The 27,304-nt window shown below is 45.9% G+C and overlaps 1 protein-coding gene and 1 long non-coding RNA gene across 2 annotated transcripts in view; one reads left to right on the top strand and one right to left on the bottom strand.

The window, feature by feature from the left end:
- The window catches only part of APCDD1 (APC down-regulated 1), a 35,173-nt gene extending 24,071 nt beyond the window's left edge, over positions 1–11,102 (bottom strand). The window contains exon 1 of the mRNA XM_021096050.1: positions 10,944–11,102. Coding sequence (XP_020951709.1) covers positions 10,944–11,001 — 58 coding nt within the window. The 5' untranslated portion in view covers positions 11,002–11,102. The remainder of the gene's footprint in view (positions 1–10,943) is intronic.
- On the top strand, positions 11,372–18,563 carry LOC110261163. Its single transcript, XR_002344997.1, has 3 exons — positions 11,372–11,462; positions 17,259–17,389; positions 18,002–18,563. It is a non-coding gene; the product is annotated as an uncharacterized LOC110261163 (long non-coding RNA).

Raw genomic sequence — 27,304 nt, forward strand, 5'->3', positions numbered from 1 at the left:
TAAGTCACTCAGGGTTTCTGGAGACAAAGCTCCATCTCACTATTGCTCCTTATGAACAACGAGCCAAGGTTGGGGACCTGGCGGGCTGGTGGCCCAGAAGCACCCACAGGTCCACCGGATGGGGAACTCTAAAACTGACGCCCCTCCTAGGGACACAGCGTAGAGGGTTCACCAGCTAGGGTGGTACGGAGTTTTCAGGGTGGGAAAAATGGGGTTGGAATGTATTCCCTTTTTATCTTTTTCTTTCGAAGTGCCCACCATCTTGATCACTCCTGGGGGCCACAGGAGGTGTAGGCGGGAGACGCTATCTCTAAGGATCAGCTCCAGACAGGGATCTCCAACACTCACCTGGCTCTGGTGTGGGATGCAAATGGCCCCCTTGCAAGGGTTACTTCTGTCAAATGGCCGGGAATTCCAAGACCACTTGAAGCACCTTGTTCAGCTGCAGGGAGTCTATGTGTAACAAGCCTCCGTACACCCCTTGGGTGCCCTCCAAGGAGACCAGCCTGAGACTTCTGGTCATTCCTGTGTTTACGGCACTGCTAGGATGATGTCAACTCCAATCTGGGGCTGACCCTACCAACAACTCGCTCATTCAAACAATCAGAAAGGCATTGTTTAGGCGCAGGAGCTACAAACAGTGTGCCCCAAGGAAGCTAAGTTGGGAGAGAAATCAGGCCCCCATGGGCTTATGGAGAGACCCATAGGGACAGAGGAGGTGGGCTCTGAATTCATTCCTGGGGGTCCTTGAGGAACAGGTACGCCTTTAGGACAACAGAAGTGGTCCAGGCAGAGTATACAACACATGCCCAACACAAGGGGGTGGTGGGAGATATGTGCAGGAAGGGTGGTGAGGCTTAGGGCAGGAGATCACAGGGTGGCCCAGGATGGAGCAGCAGCAAAATAGAGGCTGGGCCATGATCAAGAGCCCTGAGTGTGTCATCCTGAGTGTGGACTGGACTGGAACAGGCAACTGGTTTGAGGAACCACCCAAAGCCTTCAAGCAATGGGACAAAGGGTAAGAATTACATTTTGGGAAGACTGCTCTTCCCTTTTTTGGAGGGATGAGCAGCAAAAATATAAATTATGAAGCTCCTGCAATGGTTCAGTATATCACATTTGCCTGAATCAATGAGAAAGATGAAAGAATAAATTTTTCACACATGGGAAGAGATATTACCAAGAAGTTATTTGAGTTTGTTTCGTAGATAGGTTCATTTGTGTCATATTTTAGCTTCCACATATAAGTGATACCATATGGTATTTGTCTTTCTCTTTTTGACTTACTTCACTTACTGTGATAATCTCTAGTTCCATCCATGTTGTTGCAAATGGTGTTATTTCATTCTTTTTAATGGCTGAATAATATTCCACTGTATATATGTACCACATCCTCTTCATCAATCAACTATACTTGAATAAGTTCAATTTTTAAAAAGCCTATTTGAAAAGAAAGGCAAGGAGGAAAGGAAAGATGGAGCGAGGAAAGTAGGCATCTATGCTAGTTTAGCTCTACATCTGGAAAGAAACTTTTGCAAAATACTTATGTGTTCTACTTTAATACATCTTCAGTTGTATAAATGAACCATCCTGGTATTTGGCAGTGCAGTACTTTAGGATGGCAACTAACTATAATGATAGTTCATGCCTGAGTGTACCTTTTATAATAATATATGTGCTTATTATACTTAATAACTTTAAGATCTTCTACTTAATTAGATCATCTGTATAATTGGAAGGGTTGTCTAATGACAATCTTTGGTTGTTGAAAATTCTGTCATTGAGTGCAGTTGACATTACAATCTTTCTCTAATGATTCAAGTTCTTAAAGTGGCTCAAGGTGATGTCATTATTAGGGCCTGTGCAATGGAATTTTGGATACAGTGGATCTGGAATGAACAGGTAGGTGACAATCCTATTTAGGCCATAAGAGGGTTTTTCCCCTAAGAGTGAGAAAGTACATGTCTTCAAGGAGGCTTTGGCTAAGTCATCTAACAGGTGCCTTTTGCTCCCCTGTCTAAAGTTAAAATTACAGTCATGGGGATAATAACTAATGTTTTATAACCCTTCATGCTTCACCTTACGCATATGTTATCTCACTTATCAAATGCCAGTTATTACACAGTTATAGAAAGCAGCGGGTGGAGAACCACTCTTCAGCGTCAAGGGTTCTGTGAACAGCCAGGCCCTGACTCTAGCCTCCACAGCACTGTCCCGGCCAGAGGCATTGTGATTAAGCGGGTTATCAAAACGACTTCACCACAAAATGATCTCTGACATCCATGTTCCCATGCCCGGGGCTCAGATCAAATGGTAATGACTAAGGGGTACCTTCTTTCAAGGACGTGTTGGAGAAAAGAATAGACTGCTAATACACACCTAAGAGGCGGACAGAGAGAATGTTAATAGACCCTTAAAAGGTGGACAGAGAGAACACATAGACACCTAGTAGGCAGAGGGCAAGAATGCCAATAGATGCCTAATAGGTAGAGGGGAGAATGCTAATAGACGCCTAGTAGGCAGACAGAGAGAACGCTACTAGACCTATGGTACACAGAAGGAGAGAATACTAATAGACTCATAATAGGTGGATGGAGAGAACGCTAATAGAACCTTAAAAGATGGACAGAGATACAGAATATGCTAATAGATCTTTAGTAGATGGACATACATAATAGCCAGGATATATTAAGCATTCTCTTCCTCCATCTACTAAGGATCTATTAAGCATTCTGTCTGTCTATTAGGGATCTATTAGCGTTCTCTGTCCACTACTAAGGGTCATTACTGTCCATCTGCACATTAAGCATTCTGTCTATCTGCCTACTAAGGACTTATGAGCATTCATCTCCCTCTATCTACTAAGGACCTACTAGTATTCTTAAGCTTTCTGTATGTCTGCCTATTAAGGACCTACTAAGTGTCCTGTATGTCCAACTACTTAAGGACCTGTAAAGCTATCTATGTGTCCACCTATGAAGGACATATTAAGCCTTCTCAGACATTAAGCATTCATCTTCCACCTACAAAGGACCTACTAAGTGTTCCTATGTACACCTATGAAGGACCTACTAAGCATTCTTGTACATCCAGCTACAAAGGACCTACTAAGCATTCATTTTACTCTTCCTATGAAGGACCTCTTAAGCCTTCTTTAATAGGTCCTTAGTAGATGGATGTAGGAATGCCTAATAGACCCTTAGTAGCCAGAGAGAAAGAAGGCTTAATGGGTCCCCAGGAGGACAGAGAATGCTAATAGAAGGCTTAATAGGTCCTTCATAGGTGGATGTACAGGATGCTTAGTAGGTCCTTAGTAGGTGGACAGAGAGAATAGTTCAATAGATCATTAGTAGGCAGACAGTTATTAGATGGACATACAGAACACTACATAGGTCCTTCATAGGCGGACTATACATCCTTAGTAGCCAGGCATCTAGAAGGCTTAATAGATCCTTCGTAGGCAGACCTATGGAATGCTTAATAGGTCCTTAGTAGGTAGACATACAAGACCACTTATATAGGTCCTTAGTAAGCAGGCATATAGAACACTTAAAAGGTCCTAAGAAAGTTGGGCCTTGCCAATAAGGCTTAATAAGTCCTTAGTAGGTGCATGTATAGAATGCTTGATAGGTCCTTAGTAGAGTAGGTTTGATGTACCATAATGCTTAATAGATCCTTAATAGGTTTGATGAACAGAATGCTTAATACATCCTTAATAGGTGGATGTACGGGAGAGAACACTTAATAGAATGCTTAACATAGACCCTTAGTAGATGGATGTTACAGAACGCTTACTAGATCCTTAGTAGATAGACACAGAGAATGCTTAATAGACCCTTAATAGATGGATGTACAGAATGCTTAATAGATCCTTAGTAGGTGGAGGGAGAGAACGCTAAATAAGACCCTTAGTAGCTGGACATATAGCACACCTAATAGATCTTTAGTAAGCAGGCATACAGAACACTTAATAGACCTTTAGTAGAAAAACAGAGAGAATGCTAATAGAATGCTTAGTAAATCCTTACTAGATAGAGGGAGAGAATGCTAATAGATCCCTAATGGACATACAGAAAGCTAATAGACCCTTAGTAGGTGGACATACAGAACACTTAACAGATGCTTAGTAGGCAGATGGAGAGAATGCTAGTAGGTCCTTAGTAGACAGAGGGAGAGAATGCTAATAGACACATAAAAGGCGGAGGGAGAAAATAGTAATGGACTGGTATGTCTGTGCGCATGTGTGTGAATGCTCAAGTGCAAGAATGACCTTCTCCCAAGGAATAAATCACTCCACACAGTAATCCTAAACGACTCCAGAATCGTCTTAACTACTAGTATAATTGCAAGTCTACTTTCCAGGGAGTGAAAACTCCTGAAGATATCAAATAAAATCAGATATTCCAAAATGGGTGGAAGCACAGGATTAACCATTTATGCAGGGATCTGTTCCCCAAGGATGAGGCCTGTGGGGCCATGTGACTGTCTGCATCATGGAAGTCACCAGCCTCAGCACAGGTGTCACAGGGGACAAAGGCACTCCTTCTAGGCCACCCACAGCTATGCATATTCCTGTACCCACGTGGTCTCCAAGGAGCCAGGCCACCGACAGAGGCTAGACAGGCACAGGGTATGGGGGACGGAGTCAGCCTTAACCCCTCCCTCCATCAGGCTGCTGAGAGCCTACTGTGTGCCAGACTGGCTTCGAGGCCTGCACCTCGCTGACACATGCAGGGAAAAGGGAGGGATGCGTGGTAGGCGTCCGAGTCCCTGAAATTTCAATACCATTTTAAAAATCTGAATCATACCCACATCCTTGTCAGCTCTTCACTGTCCGGCTAGATCCAGAACCCGGAATCCCAAACCACTTACACAGAATAAAGCTGGTTGGGAAGGAAACACTTTCCAGGCACCCTTGGGACTAAAATCCTCTCTGATCTGGTGAATCATCACATATGTACTTCAATGCTTAAAAAATACAATAAAGAAGGCCAAATAAAGAAAATGTCAAAAGCTTCACAGTGGTTGTCAAGGGAGGGTCTCTGAAAGGTCCTTCTCCTGGTCCTTTCACGTGTCTCTGCACCTCATACAACGTGACCTGTGTGCCTGATACCCAGAGCAAGAAAGCACCTCAAGTTGGAACTGGTGAGACCCACAAAAACACAGAGCAGGTAAAACGGGAGCTATTAGAGTAAATGCAGGTAATTACTTGGCCATGAAATTGCCCTGCCCCATTAACTGAGCTGTCGTTACTGTGAGTGTGGCCTTTGAAGTGGAGGCAGGTACGAACCACCAGCACAGCCTTTCAAATTTTGGAAGAAGAGCCAGAGTTCACTACCACACAGGCACCTACACTTACCATGCTCTTGTTTTTATTTCCACGTTTTTTGAGATAAAAGCTGAAAGCTGCTTTTGCCAATCTTTAAAACTTCTCATCTAAAAGTATTTTCCCTTTATGAGAAATATAAGATTTCAAGTTCCTGGCTTCACTTAACTTTAGGTGAAAATGAGGTCATTTTCTAAGTCCTTTTCTTCTAGGCTATGGTCCCCAGAAAGACACTGGTGTCAAACCACAGCTGGGCCTGCAGCTGATGGCCACAGCCACATCCATGCTCTTCATCACAGTCATGTGTGTGTATGTGTGTGTGCGTGTGTGTGTGCACGCACGCGTATGATGTGTGTATCTATATGCATGGTATGTGTGTGTCCATGGTGTGGGTCTGTGTATATGATCTGAGCATGGTATGTGTGCTGTGTATGTATGTGTACCTGTGTGTGCATGGTGTGTATTGTGTGCGTTGTGTGTGTCTGTGTGCATGTGTTTATATGCATGGTGTGTGCTGTGTATGTGAGGCGTGTGTTTGTGTGCATGGTATGTGTTGTTTGTGGTATGTGTGTGCATGGTGTATGTTGTGTGTGATATGTGTCTGTATGAATGGTGTGTATTGTGTGTGCGTGTTGTGTATGTGTGTGTGCATGATGTGTTTATGTGCATGGTATATGGTGTGTGTGTGTGTGTTATGTTGGTGGTGTGTGTGTGTTCATGGTGTGTGCATGTGTGTCTGTGTGCATGGTGTGTGTGTGGGGGGGGGGAGCGCTGGGATTACCCGCAGGGAAGAACACGGCAGTCAACAGCAGTGTGCCCGCCTCCCAGCTCTGGGCGCTCCAATATTCTTTCCCCCTCACCCCTGGGGAGTCTCAGGACACTTCAGAAAGGGGGACTGCCCCTTCTCACAGCCCTAGCCCCAGCCAGCAGTGACACAGGCACACAGGAAGCCCCTATAAACATATCAGTGGACTGAATGGTTGGCTGAAGGAACGAAGCAGGAAAACCCTGAGAGAGCAGAACACCCTCGGGACCTCAGGGTGACACTATATCCTTTCTCAAACCTGGATCCCTACCCCAAGACTGTCCAAAATAATTTTATTCCCAAATTGAAAAGAACTGAACAGACTATATGCAGAACAGCAAGCTCTTGCACAGCAAGAGCTCACGCTCACGTGACGCAGGTTTTTCCTGAGCTTTTTCCTGGGATCACGTCTATTCCATGCAGAAGCCACTAAAGACTCCCTCTGCCAGGTGAGTTTCCCTCGGATGCACATGATCACCAATGTGTCTTTTCCTATTTCTAGCCCTACATGTTTTATGCCTCCCTTTAGTTGTTTCTATCCAGTTGTCACCAGCGCTCCCTAACAGTATGCAGCATCTGCTGGTGCTGGGTTCTTTACTCATTCGGGGAGGAAGAGAAGGTATGTGGCTAGGATAGGCCAGCTCTGCCGCGTGCTTGGGACTCTTCAGCTTCTCTTACACATGAATATTTACCGTCTGCCAAAGATGCTCCCTGTTACCAACAGGTGAGTCACATTTCTTTTCAAGATTATACTTTATGACTAAGGGGGGGCGGGGTGAGGTGCAGGAAAGGCAATATTTGCTTGGCTACAAAAACTGTCTTTGGTTAAATGATATTGCCAAGATTCTGTTTTACCCTATTGCAATGTTTCCTCACATGGTGTTGGTTAAGCTATCATTTGGTCATCCACACAACTTTTTTCTTTTTCTTTTTCTTTTTTTTTTTTTTCAGTTTTAATAGAATATTTTTGGGTAAAAGGAAATGGTTCTGAAGTGTCTTCCCCTTTCAGAAAAGTCAATGAATTCTACAAAAAGTAAACATCAACCCAACATCAGCCCCCAGACTTAAACGTTTCCATTAGCAGATAGGACGAAGACTTTGGGGGCATTAAAGCACTGCTTACGGAGTTCCCATCGTGGCGCAGTGATTAACGAATCTGACTAGGAACCACGAGGTTGCGGGTTCAGTCCCTGCCCTTGCTCAGTGGGTTAAGGATCTGGCGTTGCCGTGAGCTGTGGTGTAGGTTGCAGACGCAGCTCGGACCCCACGTTGCTGTGGCTCTGGTGTAGGCCGGTGGCTACAGCTCCGATTGGACCCTAGCCTGGGAATCTCCACATGCCGTGGGAGCAGCCCAAGAAATAGCAAAAAGACAAAAAAAAAAAAAAAAAAAAAAGCACTGCTTACTCCAAATATCTGAGGTTGATCTGTGCTTCTGGAGCTGAATGATTTCTGTGGCTTTTCATTTACGCAAAGAAAACAGTGACAATGGATGCCCCCCAGCTGCATACCTCCATGACACCCAGTGGATTTTATTTGGATTAAGAAATGCAGTTGTTTTCAGAAGCTGCAGGAGAGGAAAGTAAAACTGCCATGTATACTTTTATGTCGGCACATTTTGAACCTGGGTCTCACACTACATTTACAGTTTTTAAAAAACAGCAAAAACAAACAATGGGCTCCAGTCTCACCAGACCCTTACTTACCCACCAGTAGGACCTAGGTCATGATTTATGATGTGCATGAGTGGAAATAAAAGGAACCCCCAAACTGAACAAAGATCGGATGCCAAACACAATAAACAGTTTCTACAATGTCCACTGGGAATCTTCCTGAAGGACTTGTGCATTTTTAATCTTATTTTTATGTATTTATTTTTAAATTTTATGGCCACATCCATGGCATATGGAAGTTCCCAGGCCAGGTGTCGAATCCAAGCCATGGCTGCAGCAATGCCAGATCCTTTAACCCAATGTTGCCTGGCTGGAATCAAACCCACACCTCCTCAGCGACCCAAGCCCCTGTACCACGGCAGGAACTCACGTTTCAATTTTATTAATGAGACTTATTAGTGTAACAAATAATCTATAAATGATGTCAGGAACTAAATTTATTGCAGTCTGTCCCAAGTACATTCATAACCATAACAAATGTGTATTTATCTACTAATCATTCTCATAACAGATAGTGTCCTACAGTTAGCAAAATAAAATGCCTATGTATCAGGAACAAAAATCAAGCAATTCTAAGAAAAGTCCAGGTAATTTCCTTCAAGCTGATGACTTCTGTTGAAATATATGCTCAAGGTCCATCTGCTACTAACACAATTTTTAAATGCTTACAAAATCCCTAACTACAGAGGAAGACACAATCTCAAGCCAGTCTCATGGGTTAGGCTGATTAATACCCATTTTCTGTTAAAACTACTTCAACCAAGTAAAAACCAGGTAGAAAATGGGGAAGGAGAGAATACCTAATTCTTCCCTGGTTCTTTACGTTATCCTAGTGAATCACGTCAAGCCTCTCTTAAATGGCAGAGATTTATACACGGAAGGACCATTCCCTTGCTTTCTCTCCCATGCTGGAGGTGGATGCTCCCTGTAGGATCAAAGCTCATCTGTGGGCAACCTCAGTGGCTCAGTGGTAATAATTTTGCCACTGCAGAAATGGGATAATTTTTTGTAGGGTTATCCCATTAAACTTTGCAAACCTATTTTTTTTTTTTTTTTTTTTTTTTTTTGCTTTTTAGGGCTGCACCCACAACATATGGAAGTTGCCAGGCTAGGAGTCGAATCGTAGAGCTACAGCTGCTGGCCTACGCCACAGTCACAGCAACGCGGGATCCGAGCGGCGTATGTGACCTACACCACAGCTCATGGCAATGCTGGATCCTTAACCCACTGAGCGAGGCCAGGGATCGAACCTGCATCCTCATGGATACTAGTCGAATTCGTTTCTGCTGAGCCACGATAGGGACTCCCCAAACCTCCTTTTTTTATCTGATATCCTCTTTGTCATATGCACACATGTGAGCACATGCACAGGGGCTGGCCCCACCGTCCTTCCTTTCACAGACTCAATGGCTCACCCCTGCTTCCTTACTCCCTGTCAGCACCCTGTTCTCCCAGCACTAGCACTGCCATGTCTGGGTAAGCCCCTGATCCCAAGGAGTTCAGGATGACTCGGACAGGAATTTGGCGATCTGGGCTATACTCGAACCTCGCTAAGGATATACTTGGATTCCGCTTACCAGCTGTTATGATCCCAGCTTAGACTATGGTGCAAGAAGTGTGGTTACAACATCCACTCAAAACAATCCTCTCAAAATAAGGAGGACAAGCTCAGCACTAAGGGGCCCAGGTTGCGTCTCTGAGGATGGTTTTGTAGTCCAGAACACAATGGTTTTATGCAAAAAATTCTGTTTATACGAAATGTTCACGTTATTTTTCATTTTCAAGGCATCTGCCCATCTGACTTTTTCTTCACAGATATTACAACAGAATTTTTAGGGGACACTTTTCCCTGTTTCATCTCTCTCTGCCTCTTGTTTCTGGTGTGTGTGGCAGCTGCTGTTTGATCTGTCCACTGGCTCTGATTTGTTTCATGTTTCAGCCAAAGATTAAAACTGCTCTGTAATTCTAAGCAGATGGGCCTAGGAGTGCAACCCTATAATTATACCTTCTCTCTCTGGCCCTGGAACTGCAAGCCTTCCATCCTGACTTTGAAAGTCTGGGATCACAGAGGCTCAGAGTACACCTTGGCCACCAGGCAGGTCTGGCCCAGCCTGGCTCATGTGCAGGCCTGGGGAGCTGTGCTGCCCACACCACCGGCCCCAAGCAGCACTTCAAAGAAAACAGCAGCACAGAGCTCCAGGTTACTGTCTCCTTCCTTTCCTAGATCATCTGACGTGGGGCACTGCCTGCTCCTTAGTGCCACCTAAACGCATTCTGAAGCTGGATCCAGCTGCAGGTCTCACTCAGAAACCCAGAGGCCAAGAGGGTTCCGGGTGTCCAGAGGTTTCGGGTGGTCGCCCGGGTAAGAGGCAGCACAGCTCTGCTCCTGGTGGAGACTCTGCTTAGGGAAAGCTGGCTCAGGACATGCTACTCAGACCCTGTCCCCAGCCTCCAGCAAATGTGCCCCCCACCCCCACCCGAGTTGCAGTGCTGTCTTATTTTTCTCAGTGCAATTCCTGGAACTCTTTGAAAGCCCGCAGTTCGAGGGTTTACTAGAGCCACTGAGAACATGTGACACATGAAACACAGAAACAAAACGACCAAGAAGAGCGGGAGGGAAGCGAGCTCAGGTCGCTGGGAACTTAGGAGACTGGATTTAATTACTGCACTTTGGCTACTAGGGGGCCCCTGCTCCCTGAAATTCGTCCAGAGAACCTACCCCTCCACCTAGGAGAGACCCCTCCTCACCCCTCAACACACAGTCCTCAAAGGGGCGCACGCAAACACCGCAAGCTCCTTTCCCCTAAAATGACCAGTTTCTCTGTACAGTTCCCCCCCCCCCGCCCGTCCAAAGCTTGGACCCCAGCAAGAGCCCCTCCTGCGCTCTGACACTCTGCAAAAGGTCGCACAGCCTGCAGTTTCAGGACAGTTTATAGTCTGAAGCTCCCAGAATGTCCACAAGTGTCCGTTGGAACTTGGAGATAAAGTCTGTGTGAGAGCGCAGCCTTTCAGAGAGAAGCCCCGCGCCCGGCAAGGCGAGCCTCTTCCTGGGCGCCCAGGAGAGGGCTCTGCGGACGCGGGGGTCCCCTCGGCTCTAGGGGTCCCGTCAGGTGCCCTCGGCTCCGGGCCCCCCCGGACTCACCGTGAAGTAGGAGGGCCGGGAACAGGGATGTGAGCAGGAGGCGGCGCACACAGGACATCTCCAGGCCTCCTCCGGGGCCGCCAGCGCGCGCCGCACCGCCCGCCGTCCGGGGACCCAGCTCCCTGGGACCCGCCTGCAGCCCGGGCGGCGCGGCCCGGCGGCGCGGGGACAGGGCCAGGCCCGCGCTTCAGGCGACTGCAGAGCGCCCCATGCCCGGCCTGGACCCTCGGTTCCCGGCCTCCCGCCCCGCGCCCGGCCCTGCGCGCCCGGCCGCCCCGCGCCCGCCCGGCCGCCGCCGCCGCTTCGCGCCGCACTGGCCGCCGCCGCCGCCGCCGCCGCTGCCGCCGCCGCAGCTCTTCTTCATATTTCCAGGGCGCCGCCGCGGGAAGGGGGCAGGGGCGGGGCCTTGGAGGGGGCGGGGCGGGCCTGGACGGGGCGGGACGACGTGGGCAGGGCGGGGCGGGGCCTGGAAGGACGGGGGCGCCTCCAAGGACCGGAATCCTTGGGCTTCAAAGAGCGGTAGGTACCGCCGCTGCAGCTCCTCCGTGTCGTCTCTACCTCTTCTCTTCTCTTACGCTCTCTGCGCCCCACCCCCGGCAGCTCCAGACGCCTGTCGTCCCTCCAGTAACAGCCTCACCCAGATTCACTGTTTGTGAAAGGTGTTCCAAAAGGGGTGGGGGCGCTGCAAGGCCAGGGTCTCCAGTGCTGTGGAAGTTAAGTCCTCGTGCAAACCATGGGGTGTGTGTGTATGGCCGCCCGCACGGGAGAAAGAGGGACGAGCATGGAGAGAAGAAAGCAGGAAGGAGAGGTCACGAAAATCTCTCTGAGTGGGAATCCCGAGCGCCGCGTCGGATCCCAGCATTCCTACCGGGAAGAGTAGGAGATCATTCCCTCCTTTTATAGGAGGTGAGGTCTTGTTGGGATGAGGGAGACGTCTCAGAGGATCGCCCCCTGTTGCTCCTCTTCCCTCTTCCCCTCTGTCTCAGCCCAGATCTTGATTCTGTTTATGGTATGCGGGTCTTCAGTCCCAGGTGCAGGGTTCGGTCAAGGAGGCTCCCCCCTGTTGGCGGATGTACCTCGAGCTCTTTTTCTCTGCTGAATCTGGAGGTCTCTTCACCGAGCTTCTCCAGGGCCATGCGGGGCTCTCAGGGGGAAGTTTGTCATCCCCCAGGCTAGCTGAATGTCACCTCTTCACATTGGATGAGCAGCTGCCAGGGACCACATGGATTCAGGATTCTTCTGGTGTTTTTCATAAATAAAACACTTAAAAAAGAATGCCGAGCTTCCAAGAGAGTTGTCTGCCCCTTTGAACAATGTAATAATTCAACTTCTTGTGCTGTAGACATTCAAAACTAGCTGGACCTGAGCACATGTGTAAGAGTAAGATAGATGAGGATACATGTGAGTTTCCACTTCTTTTTTTCCTGAGAAAGCCAGAGGTCTTTTGAAGTGATGGTGCTGATACTGTTTGATGTGCTTTATTTTACCACCATCATTATCTTTCCATCTTTAATAGAAGGGTTCATAACATACACCACCTGCCTACCTCATGAGGATGTTGTGAGGATTACATGCTGATGTTTGCAAGTCTTGAAGATGAAAGACTCCCTCCTGTGAAACAAGGGACTGTTGCTGTCATAAAGCCTGGTAGCAGGAGCATGTTTGAGTCCGGGATTGCTGTGCACGTTTTCCAATTGCATGCTTGTCTCTGTTACTAGGTATGGGTAGCAGATTATGACTTGTGGGATTTGAATGTTGTCCAAGGGTCATTCAGGTTTAAAACAGAAACTTGACTTCCTTGTAAATGTTAGGCAGTTGGAAATGATGTAAACAGCATATTTGGCTGCTCAAACAGAACTTAGCCTTGTCACCAAGAACACACACTGGGCGGTGTCTGGCTTTTCTATGCCTTTAGTCATTTGATGCCTTTTAGTCTATCAGGGAATATTTAAAACAAGCAAATGATGAGAGAGTGTTAGGGATGGTATGTTTATGTACAAGCACCTGGGCTGGTCATAATTGAAATGGGTCATTCATCACATGTTAGCAGAACAATTAGGTAACACATAAAAAATTATTTGATCCTGTTATTTAAAAGAAGGAGAAGAAAACCAACAGCCCAGCCATCATTTGGTGTCATCTCAACAGTCAAAGTGATTCCATTTTTGTTTTTCCAACTGGTTTTACTGCTGTGGTAGAAACAGAGCCAGAATGATGTCGCCAGTTTGAAATTTGTTTTGCCAGCTTATTTTCCACATGCGGTGTCATTGATTTAAATTCTCGACCCTCAACAGCCAGCCAGAGTCACTACTCCCAGAAATGCCCCCATGGCCTTCCGCCTGTCTGCAGGGTGGGACTTGTCCTTGATGGAAGACTCACTGTCTGCTTGATTTTACTTTTGCTGTCAGTGTACTCACTTCTGGAAGAAAATACTAAAAAAAAAAAAAAAAAAAAAAAAAAAATACAGTTTAAGTATGGCTTAGACAGACTGTGTGCTTAGAGTAACAGAAATGGGAGAAGGGCATTTCCAGGAAGGTAATGGGTGAGGGGGTATGAGCTCTATCCCAGAATCTGGCCCGCTGAATCTAGCACAAGGAACTTCCCTAGGCCACTTCTAAGAACCCAGCCTTGAGCAGGTCCTGGTGAGAATGGAATAGTTCCCAGTTACCTTGTCCAGCTGAGGACAAGATACCCCTTGAAGCATCCATTATGCATGTTGGACTGTTTGGAGCTATTCATCGATAAGTTTTGTCATGCTGATGGGGAAGAAGAAACTCACAGGGGCTGATTCCCAGCCACACGGCAAGTCAGAGGCCCACTTAGAACCCCATGATTGTTCGGTCACCAGCTCACAAGGCTGCTCACATGTTTACCAAGTGGTCTTTTCCTACATACACTGCAGATCCTAAGAGCCTCTATAATTGGCTCAGTCTTTGGGAACAAGCCCTTTGCTCTCCCCCAGTAACTGTGAATCATGGGATGGACTGTTCTGGGCAGAGCTTGGGTGGTCACCTTGGCTTGATTTTCTTGGGAGGGTTTTTAGGGAGCCCATCTTGATTTTTTAGGGAGCAAAGAGCAGTAGACAGTTCGATTTCATCATAACCTTGGGAGCACAAGGATCAAAGTCTCTTAAAAAGTCCTGTGCTGCAATTTGGTTTCCTAAGGCAGCCTGTGAAATTGACCAAAAGGCGTGCAATCCTGCAAGTCATGTGGAATGTCAGAGACCCCAGGTTTCAGTTCTTAAAGAAAATGATAGTTTTAAGAAGGGTCAGAGGAATTAAAATATCAGTTAAAAAATGTGTCTAATTGTGAGTATAGTTGAAAACATTTTCCTGCCTCTGCATCATCCTCCAAGGATGGGAAATGTCACTGGGAATAGACTTTTCTCTAAATTTGCTAGATGTCAGTGCCAAGCCCAGGACACTGTGGTGATTCCTTGGGGCAATAAGGGCCTGGAGGTCAGGAATGGAGCTTGGTCACCTCTCTATACCTTTGAGCACCTGAGACCCTGTTTCCAGTATTTGGCCCCCAGCAGGGCTTCTGTAAATGATAAAGACATTACATTTTAAAAATCCTATACAGCTTCCTCAGAGACACAGCTAATAAAATTATCCTGAGGCATCCTTAGAAAGGGACGTCCTTCTGGGTTATAGTTTTAAAACAGGCATATTAAGACAAACTCTATTTTGAAAATAACACGGAGTTTAGATGTGTCTCTGGACGGCACGATCTTCTGAGTTTAAGAAATTAAAGGTTAAATTCCATTTCATACTCATGGTTGTGAGCAGAGAAAATCACTAAAAGGTCTGTGAGCTTAGTGTCTATTTCTTCCTCCATCTGTCCATCCATCAACAGGTAATGACCAACTGCTGATCAGATACTGATGTACACCATCCAAGGGACCACGAGGGTGACTCAGCCTAACCATCCCTTCACTCTGTGTCCCAAGTTTGTTTGGGGAGCTGGTGACAAGACTGAGGACCCTTCCCACTGAAAGAAAATGCGAGCTCACCTAGGGGCAAGAGGCAATAAGGGATCTGAGTAGCGTTTGTGTCTATACTTTCATGTGCCTCTTATAATAGTCTTTCCTGTAGCACTGGTTGCCTTGTGTGTCCACTGCTTTATCTGCTTAACTTGATGACTTGGTTCTTTGAGGGCAGGAAGAAAATTGGGTATTATGTTTCACCTCCTCCCCCATCCCCTTCACAAGTCTTTCCATAATGGGCATTTGTTGGGCTGGTAGATGAGGCAGGATAAGATCAGAGCATCAAGAAAGAGTCTTTATGAGGCCGACATTACCCCCACGCCACCGCAGTGCACAACTGCAGACATAGGGAGACACAAAAGCAGTGGCATTCAGCCCAAGCTGGCCCAAGGTTGTTAGGGCACTCATAGCAACGCTCAGACATGCTTGACACATGAGGGGAGGGATGGCGCCCTTGTTAGGGAGCCAGAGTCACTGGGCTCCAGTCCTTCAGCTGCAGGGCCTTGGGCCAGCCACTTAACACAGCTGTACATAGGGGCCAGGGGAGCCTAAGCACTGTGTAAGCGTACCCTAAAAATAGCCCACAGAAACTGAGCACCACTGGCTAAACCACATGATGAAATTCCCTCCCCCCCAGATTGATTTTTGGTAGGGGAGGGTGTGAGAAAACTCAGCTTGTGGCCCTCCAAAGGAGAAATGTCTATTCAGATTACCTACAATTTAATGGGGAGGGTGGGAACAATTAGGAATAACTCTAGAAGGTTTCCTGGAGGGGCAACAATGCAAAGAAGTTTGAGAAAACCAGTGTTAAGGGAAGAAAGCATAAGATGAGTCCTATTATAACAAAATGTATAACAAATATGTATAATAACTTCAATTGTAAAATTCACCCAATGTGTTTTGAGTACATGAAATCAACTTCATTTTACTTCAGCTGGGCATCTGGAGTGGCCTTCTCCCATCTGGTTACCTCATCATAACATCACATTCAATGTTGTTTATCTTTGATCTGAACACTCAGCTATTAACTAGTCTCTCTTTAGAGATGGGAACACTAAGGCCAAAGAGATTGAGTTGTTGGCCTAAAAGTCCCACAATTTTCTAAGGGCAGGATCAGTAGGTTTTCTTACTCTCAGGAGGCTTCTACTCTCAGGATGTACCACAGATAAGCACACAGATACATAAATACATTTTACCTCTCAGAAGTAGAGAATTGATTTAGATTTTTTTTTTTTTTTGTCTTTTTATAGGGCTGCACCCGCGGCATATGGAGTTCCCAGGCTAGGGGTCCGATGGGAGTTACAGCTGCCAGCCTACGCCAGAGCCACAGCAATGCCGGATCCGAGGCGTGTCTGCAACCTACACCACAGCTCACAGCAACCCTTAACCCACTGAGCAAGGCTAGGGATTGAACCCACAACCTTATGGTTCCTAGTCAGATTCGTTTCTGCTGCACCACTATGGGAATTCCTAGATATGTTTTGATACATTCAATCTCAAAGGATCGGCTAGATGGGCTATCTGGATGTTTAGTGTTTGGGCCTGCAGTTCACTGTCTTATGTGTAAAATATCCAAACAGCCTAGTTTTTAGAACAGACAGGATTGCAACCTGTAAAACAGGCAGGTCGACCAGAGAGTCACTGAAATGCTGTGAGTCTGTGAACATCTCAGGACCTTCCTCATTAGAACGTGCACGACGATGTTACCGTGACTTTGGCTGTGAGCATCAGAGTGACGAGCTATGTAGACCTGCCCACGGCAGTCACATTCCATCTACCTAAAGTTCAGGTCTCCAAAGCAGGGCTGACCTTAAACACAGCCATCCTCTGGACCACCAAGTTTGCCATCACCAAGTTCAAGGTGATGCCTAATGTGCACATTTGTGAAACACACTGTAGTTCTCGAAAGGCTTTCCAATGCACGATCTCCTTTGATCTCCATGCACTTCTGTGAAGCCAGGGCTGTTCTGATGTGGGCAAGTGACCTTGAGGTCTGCAGAGGTTGCCCATGTCTGTGCTAAGATCTCCCACCAACACACAATGTTTCACAATGTTGCCTCTCCGCCCACAGACGGTGTATACTTTATTCCTGTCCAAACACATCAGGCCCTAACTTAGAACCTGTTTCATTTTCCTATACATATTCTGGTGTCTTTACTGTCTCTCTCCTTATGAAGACAGCAGGGGAAAAACTTTTACAAACAGACACAAACACTCAAACAGCACTAGAGTTCAGCTGAAAATAAGTTAACCGAATACATCTAGGAAAATGACATGTGTATCTAGTTTTTTTCTCAGATTTTTGTCTCCGGATTTTTCATATGCTTTAGCCCAGTGCCTCAGTTAGCAGCTCTTCACAGACTCACAATGGATGGGATGAAGCAAAAAGTTCTACTCGAAGGCACCCCAGTGATAAGCTGCCAATACTTTCAGCAAATCAGGGTGGAAAACAGACAAAGAGGTAAGAAACTGGGTCAAGGGCACCAATCAGGCTCACAGCACAAGAGGCCAACATCCTTTGATTTGGGGTAGAAATCTGACCAGCTGAAACCCCGTACTTCCTGACGTCCTGGCAGAGACGAGGTGGTCAGATTTCTGTAGACATCAGGTTAAGGTCTGGGACCCCCTTTGTCCCTCGTCCTTCATGTTGCTCTGAGTGCCGAGCTCTGGCTGCCCCTGAATGAACTCATCCAGTCCCTGTAACTGGTATGTGACAAGCGGTTACCACCCCCACCTTCCCCACAAGGAAACAGAGTACCACGGGTGCCCAGAGTTCCAGTGCTGGAAAGAGGCTCGACCAGCATTCGGATCCAGGCTTTCCTGACACAGATGCTCATGCAGCCCCAGCCTCAGGCTTCTCATCTGGGCCATGGTCCTGGTAGTGAACCAGTTCCCACTTGGTGCTGGTGGATGGATTAGGGATGTGAACTAGGTGAGGCCCAAACATGGGGCGTCCTGGGAGGACACTCACTGATGCTCAGGACTCAACCTGTAGGAGTCTGAGGGGCTGCAGCTGGGATTTCCTCCTTTTACACCCCCTATTGTGACTCCCATTATGACTTCCTCCCAACAGGCTAAGGAAGAGTTTTTGTGTCTCTTGGAGTCATTTATCCATTAATGTGCATTTATTTAGCACCCACTGTGTTTCAGACACTGTCTACCTAAAGTCACTGGTATATTCGCCAGAAAAAGCGGAGGAGCATGATTAGATGACATTGTCACAAAGATGGACTCCCACCACCTTCTCCCTGAGCTGCCCCGCTCAGCTCTCATCCAACAAAATTCCTTCCTTCACCCTGTCCTCCTCAAGGACCCTCCTGTCTTCTGCCCTTCATGCTTAGCAAATCGAGACTTGAACTCACAAAAGCATCCATAACTAAAGCATAGGTAACACATCGGAAGTGCTGGCTTTTAAACTGCAGATGAAACCAGAGCAGGGTAGAAGTGGGAAGGAATTTCCGGGATGGTTGGGGGTACCAAGCACATCCAGCGCCATCTGGAGCAACCAGCCCAGCCCAGATGCATTGTGCCTTTGCCGGAGAGCCTTATCAGGGCTTGTGTAAGAAACAAAGAAAACCATAGAAAAGATCAATGAAACAAAAAGCTGGTTCTTTGAAAAGATCAACAAAATTGATAAACCCCTAGCCAGATTTATCAAATCAATAAAATTTAGAAATGAAAAAGGAGAATAACGGACATCACAGAAATACAAAGGATCATAAGAGACTACTATATGCAACTATATGCCAATAACATGGAAAACCTAGAAGATATGGACAAATTCTCAGAAAAGTACAATCTTCCAAGACTAAACCAAGATGAAATAAAAAAAGATGAATGGACCAATCACAAGAACTAAAATTGAAACTGTGATTAAAAAACTTCCAACAAACAAAAGTCCAAGACCAGATGGCTTCACAGGAGAATTCTATCAAACATTTAGAGAAGAGCTAACACCTCTCCTTCTGAAACTATTTCAAAAAATTGCAGAGGAAGGGATACTTCCAAACTCATTCTATGAGGCCAATTTCACTGATGAACATTGATGCAAAAATCCTCAACAAAATACTAGCAAACCGCATCCAACAATGCATTAAAAGGATTGTACATCATGAGCAAGTGGGATTTATCCCAGGGATGCAAGAGTTCTTCGATATCCGCAAATCCATCAGTGTGATACACCACATCAGCAAACTGAAGAATCAAAACCGTATGATCCTCTCAATAGACACAGAAAAAGCCTTTGACAAAATCCAACACCCATTTCTGATAAAAATCCTTCACAAAGTGGGCATAGCGGGAACCTACCTCAACATAAATAAAGCCCATGTATGACAAACCCACAGCTAACATCATTCTCAATGGTGAAAAGCTGAAAGAATTCCCACTGAGATCAGGAACAAGATAAGGATGTCCGCTCTTGCCACTACTCTTCAACATAGTTTTGGAAATCCTAGCCATGGCAATTGGAGAAGTAAAAGAAATAAAAAGAATCCAAATTGGAAAGGAAGAAGTAAAACTATCCCTGTTTGCAGATGACATGATACTATACCTAGAGAATCCTAAAGGCTTTACCAGAAAACTGTTAGAGCTCATCCACGAATTTGGCAAAGTCGCAGGATACGAAATTAATACACAGAAATTGACAGCATTTCTATCCACTAACAATGAAAGAGCAGAAAGAGAAATTAGGGATGCAATCCCATTTACCATCGCATCCAAAAGAATAAAATACCTAGGAGTAAACCTACCTAAAGAGACAAAAGACCTGTACTCTGAAAGCTATAAGATGCTGATGAAAGAAATCAAAGATGACACAAATAGATGGAAAGATATACCATGCTCGTGGATTGGAAGAGTTAATATTATCAAAATGACTATACTACCTAAGGCAATCTACAGATTTGATGCAATCCCTATCAAATTACCAAGGACATTTTTCACAGAACTTGAACAAAATATTTTAAAGTTTGTTTGGAAGCACAAAAGACCCAGAAGAGCCAAAGACATCCTGAAAAAGAAAAATGGAGCCGGAGGAATCAGGCTCTCGGACTTAAGACTATACTATAAAGCAACAATCATCAAAACTGTATGGTACTGGCACAAAGACAGAAATATAGATCAGTGGAACAGGATAGAAAGCCCAGAATTAAACCCACACACCTACAGCCAACTCATCTATGACAAAGGAGGCAAGAATATACAGTGGAAAAAGTACAGCCCCTTCAATAAGTGGTGCTGGGAAAATTGGACAACCACATGGAAAAGAATGAAATTAGAACACTCCCTAATACCACACACAAAAATAAAGTCAAAATGGATTAAAGACCTAGATATAAGACCAGACACTATCAAACTCCTAGAGGAAAACACAGGCCAAACACTCTCTGACATAAACAACAGCAACATCTTCTCAGATTCACCTCTTAGAGTATTGACAATAAAAAGAAAAATAAACAAATGGGATCTAATCAAACTTAGAAGTTTCTGCACAGCAAAGGAAACCCTAAACAAAATGAAAAGACAACCCACAGAATGGGAGAAAATCTTTGCAAATGAAGCGACTAACAAGGGATTAATCTCCAAAATTTATAAACACCTTCTGCAGCTCCACACCAAAAAAACAAACAACCCCATCAAAAAAGGGGCAGAAAATCTAAACAGACAATTCTACAAAGAAGACATGCAGATGGCCAAAAAACACATGAAAAGATGTTCAACATCACTCATTATTAGAGGAATGCAAATCGAAACCACTCTGAGGTACCACCTTACACCAGCCAGAATAGCCATCATAAGAAGTCTACAAACAATAAGTGCTGGAGAGGGTGTGGAGAAAAAGGAACCCTAGTACACTCTTGGTGGGGTTGCAAATTGGTGCAACCACTGTGGAAAACAGTATGGCGATTCCTCAGAAAACTAAAAATAGAACTACCATTCGATCCAGCAATCCCACTCCTGGGCATCTATCCAGAGAAAACTACGACTCACAAAGACACATGTACTCCAATGTTCATTGCAGCACTATTTGCAATAGCCAAGGCATGGAAACAACCTAAATGTCCATCAGCAGAGGAGTGGATCAAGAAGATGTGGTACATATACACAATGGAATATTACTCAGCCATTAGAAGTAATGAAATATCAGCATTTTTAGCAACATGGATGGACCTAGAAATTATCATGCTAAGTGAAGTCAGCCATACAGTGAGACACCAACATCAAATGCTTTCACTGACATGTAGAATCTGAAAAAAGGACAGACTGAACTTCTTTGCAGAACAGATGCTGACTCACAGACATTGAAAAACTTATGGTCTCCGGAGAAGACAGTGTGGGGGTGGGGGGATGTGCTTGGGTTATGATGGAAATCCTGTGAAATTGGATTATTACGGTAATTATACAACTACAGATGTGATAAACTCATTAGAGTAATAAAAAAAAAAAATCAGGAGTTCCCGTCGTGGCGCAGTGGTTAACGAATCCAACTAGGAACCATGAGGTTGCGGGTTCGGTCCCTGCCCTTGCTCAGTGGGTTAACGATCCGGCGTTGCCGTGAGCTGTGGTGTAGGTTGCAGACGCGGCTCAGATCCTGCGTTGCTGTGCCTCTGGCGTAGGCCGGTGGCTACAGCTCCGATTCGACCCCTAGCCTGGGAACCTCCATATGCCGCGGGAGCGGCCCAAGAAATAGCAACAATAACAACAACAACAACAACAACAACAAAAGACAAAAAAAAAAAAAAAAAATCAGGGCTTGTGTGGACCAGGCCCTTCACTCCCTGTGGGGGTGGAGCCAGGGGGCGTGGCCTTGGCTTTGCTGTGTTTATTTTGAACTCCAGGGAAGCCAGGGTTCTCTTTCATTTACATTATTGCTCCAATGGTTTTATTTATTATTTTTAGCTGGGGGAGGATGGCTTGGTCAGGCCACCCGAGTGCTGTCTTTTGGCTCTGTTCTAACTTGTGTTCACTAGGTCTGTTCTGTTTCCCACCTTATGTAATATAAGTTATCTGTACCACAAATCAGGTTGCCACACCCTCCCATCCCCACGTGAAGGCAGAGAAAGAGTGGGCCGGGCTCAAACAGCGGCCAAGCCGACCTGGGTTTGAGGAGTGGCTGGCTGCACACAGGTGCCACCACTGCCTCCTCTCCTATCTCTGGCCCACCTGCTCCCCTCTCAGACCAGCCCTTGGCCAGTCACTGTCTCTTCCAGGAGGTGTCACTGGGAACCAGCCTGACAGACCGGGTGGTCACCAAACCTCTCCTTGCTTTTCACTCCACACTTAGCCACGATCGCTCTATCTTCCATCTCCTGGTGGAAGTTTCTCCACCATCAGCAGTTCTGGGACTTGGGACTCCTGGTTCCTCTTCTCTATTGGTCAATGGCCTCACCCCTGAGGCCTCCTCTAGTAGAGAGGAAGTGATGTGTTTCAGGAGCTGGACTACGTCCCCATAACTGAACATACTGTCAGGCTTTGTGTCACTCAAAACATTCATTCTGTGAAATGGGAAAAGGCTGATGCCACCAGGCAGTGGCACTTAGTGTCATGATGGACTTGTCAGGTCCCCAGTGGACCTCAAAATGGGTCAGCCATGCTGAAAATGGGTATGACTGGCCCGAGACTCAAGAAAATTACTCTATTTCAGCACCACCTAAGGAAAATATAAGGAGTCTGTTTTTACATCTGGGCCTTGACAAATGTCAGCTATCATACACCTCTCTACAGCTCATTGTGAAAATCCATGTACCTGGCTTAAGCAGATGAACAGGTAGGACAGAATCTAACAGACTCTTATGCTTGCTCTCTTCACTGATGGGAACGGGAGAGCTATTAGGCAGCTGAAAGCAGAGATATTTTCTTACCAGAGTTCCAAAGTCATTTTCCCCAATTTCTAGTTCTTTTGGATAAAAAGCTCTTTGAAGGTAATATAAATTGAAATAAAAAGACAGAAAACAAACAGTAAAACTAAAAACATTTCCCTGGACTGCAGTACACATTGTGACTCCTTAACTAATAGGAAATGCAAAAAGAAGTTTCTTTTAGTCCTACTGAGAGGTGGGCTGGAAAAGTTTATTTAAAATATCCCCTTTGTTTATCTTCTTCTTTCAAAGTAGAACAACTTCTAGTAATGTGAAAATGCAGTATCTTCAACTTCTTCAGTTAATTTCAAGTAGAGACAGAAGTTGCTACAAAGGAGAAATGAAATAGTTTAGCTTTAACACATTTGTTTTTTGGGGGTGTGATTTTACTTAGAGTTCATAAAACATACCAAATGGTTGAAAACCACCCTGCAATTACAAAGAAAAATAATAACAGTATTAAACACCAGTTTTTTGTTTGTTTGTTTTTTGTTTTTTGTTTTTTTGTTTTTTTGCTTTTTAGGGCCGCACCCGTGGCATATGGAGGTGCCCAGGCTAGTGGTCCATTCGGAGCTACAGCTGCTGGCCTACACCACAGCCACAGCAACTCAGGATCCAAGCTGAGTCTGTGTCCTACACCACAGCTCACAGCAACGCCAGATCCTTAACCCAATGAGTGGGGCCAGGGATCAAACCTGAAACCTCATGGTTCCTAGTCGGATTCATTTCCCCTGAGCCATGATGGGAACTCCCTAAACATTGTTCTTGGTGCATCTTCAGGCAAATGCTAAACAATCCAGCTGTGTGTGTGTGTGTGTGTGGGGGGGGGGGGGGGGGGGGGGGGTGCCTGCTTTCTACACTTGCAGAATACTCATGATAATAGGAACAAACTGGGGAAAACCAGGATAGAACTGGGCCAAGTGAATACTGCGAGACAGTTGACAATCTCCTGTGGGCATTGGGACACTAACATTCACACAAAGCGGAAAAATATTAAAACCATATTGTGCAGAACCAGCTTGTTTTCTGAAGCGCATGAAGTGTGGACAGTGTCACTAGCTTAGACAACGTGGTTTCATAAAACAAGACAAAACTGTGCATTGAACAAGCCTGGGGCCCAGGGAGGCGAGACCAGGGCTGGTGTCTGCACTGAATGAGCTTCAAGGCCCTGCTCTGTTGTCAAAGCCCACCCCCCATGGTATCCCCCCAGCCTCAAGATAGATGATAAGTGGCTGTTGCTTTAGGTGGCACTGATGTGAGCTGGACTGGCTGGGAGGCAGCTGATTGGACGCTTAGGGAAAGCTGGTGACAGTCTGGTGAGCTCAGACTGACCACAGCGGCCTTAGTCACTGGTGGGGATGGGTTGCTAGCCTCCAAGGTGGGCCTTCTACGTGCTTCTGGGAAGGAGTCCCACCGCCCTGAATGGTGGAAATGGGTTTCTCTTCTGTTTCTTGAGGCTGTAGAATCAAGTATGGTTTTCCATGGAAGGTCACAGCCACCTCCACCGTGATCTGAGGTTGCCCTTGTGACAGTTGTTTTTCAGACCTGCATTGTGGCAGCAGAGGTCTGAATGCTGGAGTTGAAAACTGCTCCCGTGTTAAAATCAGTCCATATGGGGTCAGACAGGGCTACTGCCAGAGCTGCTAACAAATACTTCAAGAATGATGCCCACCCCCATTTCTGCTATAGCCATGAGGCTTTGGCATCTCACCTAGGACGTGGGGACCCTGTCTTTGTGCTTGTGAAATGGTGACAGCAGCATGGTCCCACCCTGTGTCTCGAGGACGGAGTGAGGTGATGCGGGAAGCTATGTGTACGGTGCGGACAGCAGGCTGCCTGGGAGAGGAGCTGAATGTGGCTCTGTCCACCGCCTTGAAATCACGCATCTAAACTGATGGTTAGAGTGGCCGCTCTCAGCTGTGCAGAAACAGACCAGCTCTGGCAATTTAATCAGAAAGCACTGTGGGCTCTGGTAACTGAAGCCACAGACCAGACCTTGAGGATGGTCCCGTGGGCACCATAATGCTGGAGCAGGTGCCCAGCCCCTGGGGAGTGACAACTGACGGCCCCTGCTACCACACCACACTGCCCTCCAGGCGCCCTGGTCAGTACTCGCTATAGCTTCAAACCCAGGGTGGGTGGGCTGGATCAGCATCCTTGGAAACCTTGAACTTCCCCTGTGGGGAAGGATGGGCCATCTGCTTCCGACTGTGCGCACTACTGCCCCTGGGGTTTTGATTCTGCCTGGGGGTGGGGGATGGGGCGATCCCAGCCCCAGGATCTGTGGCTCTGGGAGCAGAAATGTTTGAGGACCATGGATATTCCAGAGGATCTGCCTGTAATAGACTCCACCTTGCCCAGAACGGGTGGGTCTCCTTGCAGAGGCAGTGGGGGTTGCAAGAGGGAACACATGCTGGGAGGAGAAAGCTGTGTGTGTGTGTGTGTGTGTGTGTGTGTGTGTGTGTGTGTATACACGAAAGATGCCTCTGGGTGTTGCGGAGGGAGGTCCAGGGGAAACCAGGTTGAAACCATCGCTGGTGGGAGTGGCGTGGGGGGCTTTCATCTCCAGCGGGGCTGGGTTCCTGGTCTTGCATGTAGGGAGGTCTGCTCAGGGCGCGGGTCCTGCCTGTTGGCTCCAGCATCCTGGGGCCCCAACCCCATGTGCTGCTGAGGGTTGACAAGCCCACCCCACCCCCCCATTCTGCATTCTGCACCTGCTGAGGCCCAGCCAGGGAGTCCAGGAATGGTCGCCCAGCCGTTACATGCAGAGGAGAGTTCCAACCTCAGCTTTCCAGGTGTGGCCAACGCTTGCGGAATTGACCTACAACGTGATGATGCTTCTGCCTCTTCCCAGACCTGAGCTTGGAGACAGGAAGACAGACGTGCAGTGGCTGGGAAAGGCACTCAGAGGGTACATGTGCCCCTGCCCATGGGGGAGAGGAAGAACACAGCAGCATTTCTCCTTACTTTTATTCTTAAGTTAGATTTTCAAAGAAGCACAGTCCATCATGAGGCAAAAAGATATTGTTCAAAGTTCCCATTGTGGTGCAGTGGAAACGAATCTGACTAGGATTCATAAGATGCAGGTTTTATCCCTCATCTTGCTCAGTGGGTTGGGGATATGGCACTGCTGTGAGCTGTGGTGTAGGCAGCAGAGGCAGCTTGGATCCTGAATTTCTGTGACTATGGCATAGGCTGGCAGCTGTAGCTCCCATTTGACCCCTAGCCTGGGAACCTCCATATGCCACCGTGCAGCTGTAAAAAGAAAAAAAAAAAGATTATTTATCGTTTAATGTCATGAATAATGTTCAAGATTCTGTTTAGTTTATCTTCTTTTCATCCTTTTAAAAATCACAGTCCTTATGTATGATTTATTCAGGACATAGTAGAGTGATTTTTTTTTTAACCAAGATGGGTGTATGATCAAAAACTTTGAGCCTTCAGCTTGAGATGTTTTATAAAACTGGAAGAAATTGGATCCCTTCCTTCAGGCCAGGGAAATGGAAGATGAGCTCTCCATTGGTTGGAGGCTGCTTTCTTTGCACCATATAAAGCTAAATTTAAAACCTCCTGGGGATTACTGAACTTTGCTAATTTTGTCTCAAATGAAAAGTTAAGGACAAAGGTTAGAGTATTAACTTGAGAAGATAAGTATAATTTTACCTGATCTCTTTATAAGTCTATTGACTATTAATTTAAAAAAATTACCTGAAAAATCCAGGGTCAAAAATAATTGGTAGCAGAAAAGTAAAAATTATAAAATAGAAATTGTTGATGCATTGAATATAGTAAAGGGAGTTCTAGCCTGTTTAATATCTATTTCTCTTAAATGACTCATTTTCAGCTTCAAATTTGGATACATTTTCAATAATGGTTTATCAAATAATATCAGAACTTTTCTAAGTGTTCTTATAAGTAATATGCTCTAAAGTGGAAGTCTGGGGAATGTCTGTGTCCCATTAACTTCATCACAAAGATTCACATATGCTACATGTTTGGTGAAGTCTAGCTATTTTAATTTAGCTCTTTATGAGCAATGTTTTACTTGATTTTAATCAAAGAATCGTATGGAACTAGTAATTTAGCTGCATTTAGCTGGGTCTTCAATCTATTTACCTGCTCATTTTTTTTCTTTCCATTTTGTTTTTGTTTTATTTTTGTTTTGGCTGTGCCTGAGGCATGCAGAAGTTCTTGGGCCAGAGGCTGAATCCACGCCACAGCAGTAATCAGAAGCATGGAAGTAACAATGCTAGATCCTTAAGCTGCTTTGCCACCAGGGAACTCCTTACTTGCTTGCTTTTGACATCAACAGATTTTCACGTCTAACTAGTTTCTCATTAGTCACCACCCATATCAATATTCTCTTTTCATATCCTGTCTCTGAATATAGCTCAACTGGATAGCGATGACATACCTGGTTTGTTCAACTCTTATGTACAAAGTTAAGTTTAAAAAGCAAGATATTGCCTGATCATACGTTAGGAATTTACAGTAGTTACTGAACAACTGAACTAAAA

Source organism: Sus scrofa, chromosome 6 (genome assembly GCF_000003025.6).
Source record: "Sus scrofa isolate TJ Tabasco breed Duroc chromosome 6, Sscrofa11.1, whole genome shotgun sequence".
Taxonomy (NCBI): domain Eukaryota; kingdom Metazoa; phylum Chordata; class Mammalia; order Artiodactyla; family Suidae; genus Sus; species Sus scrofa.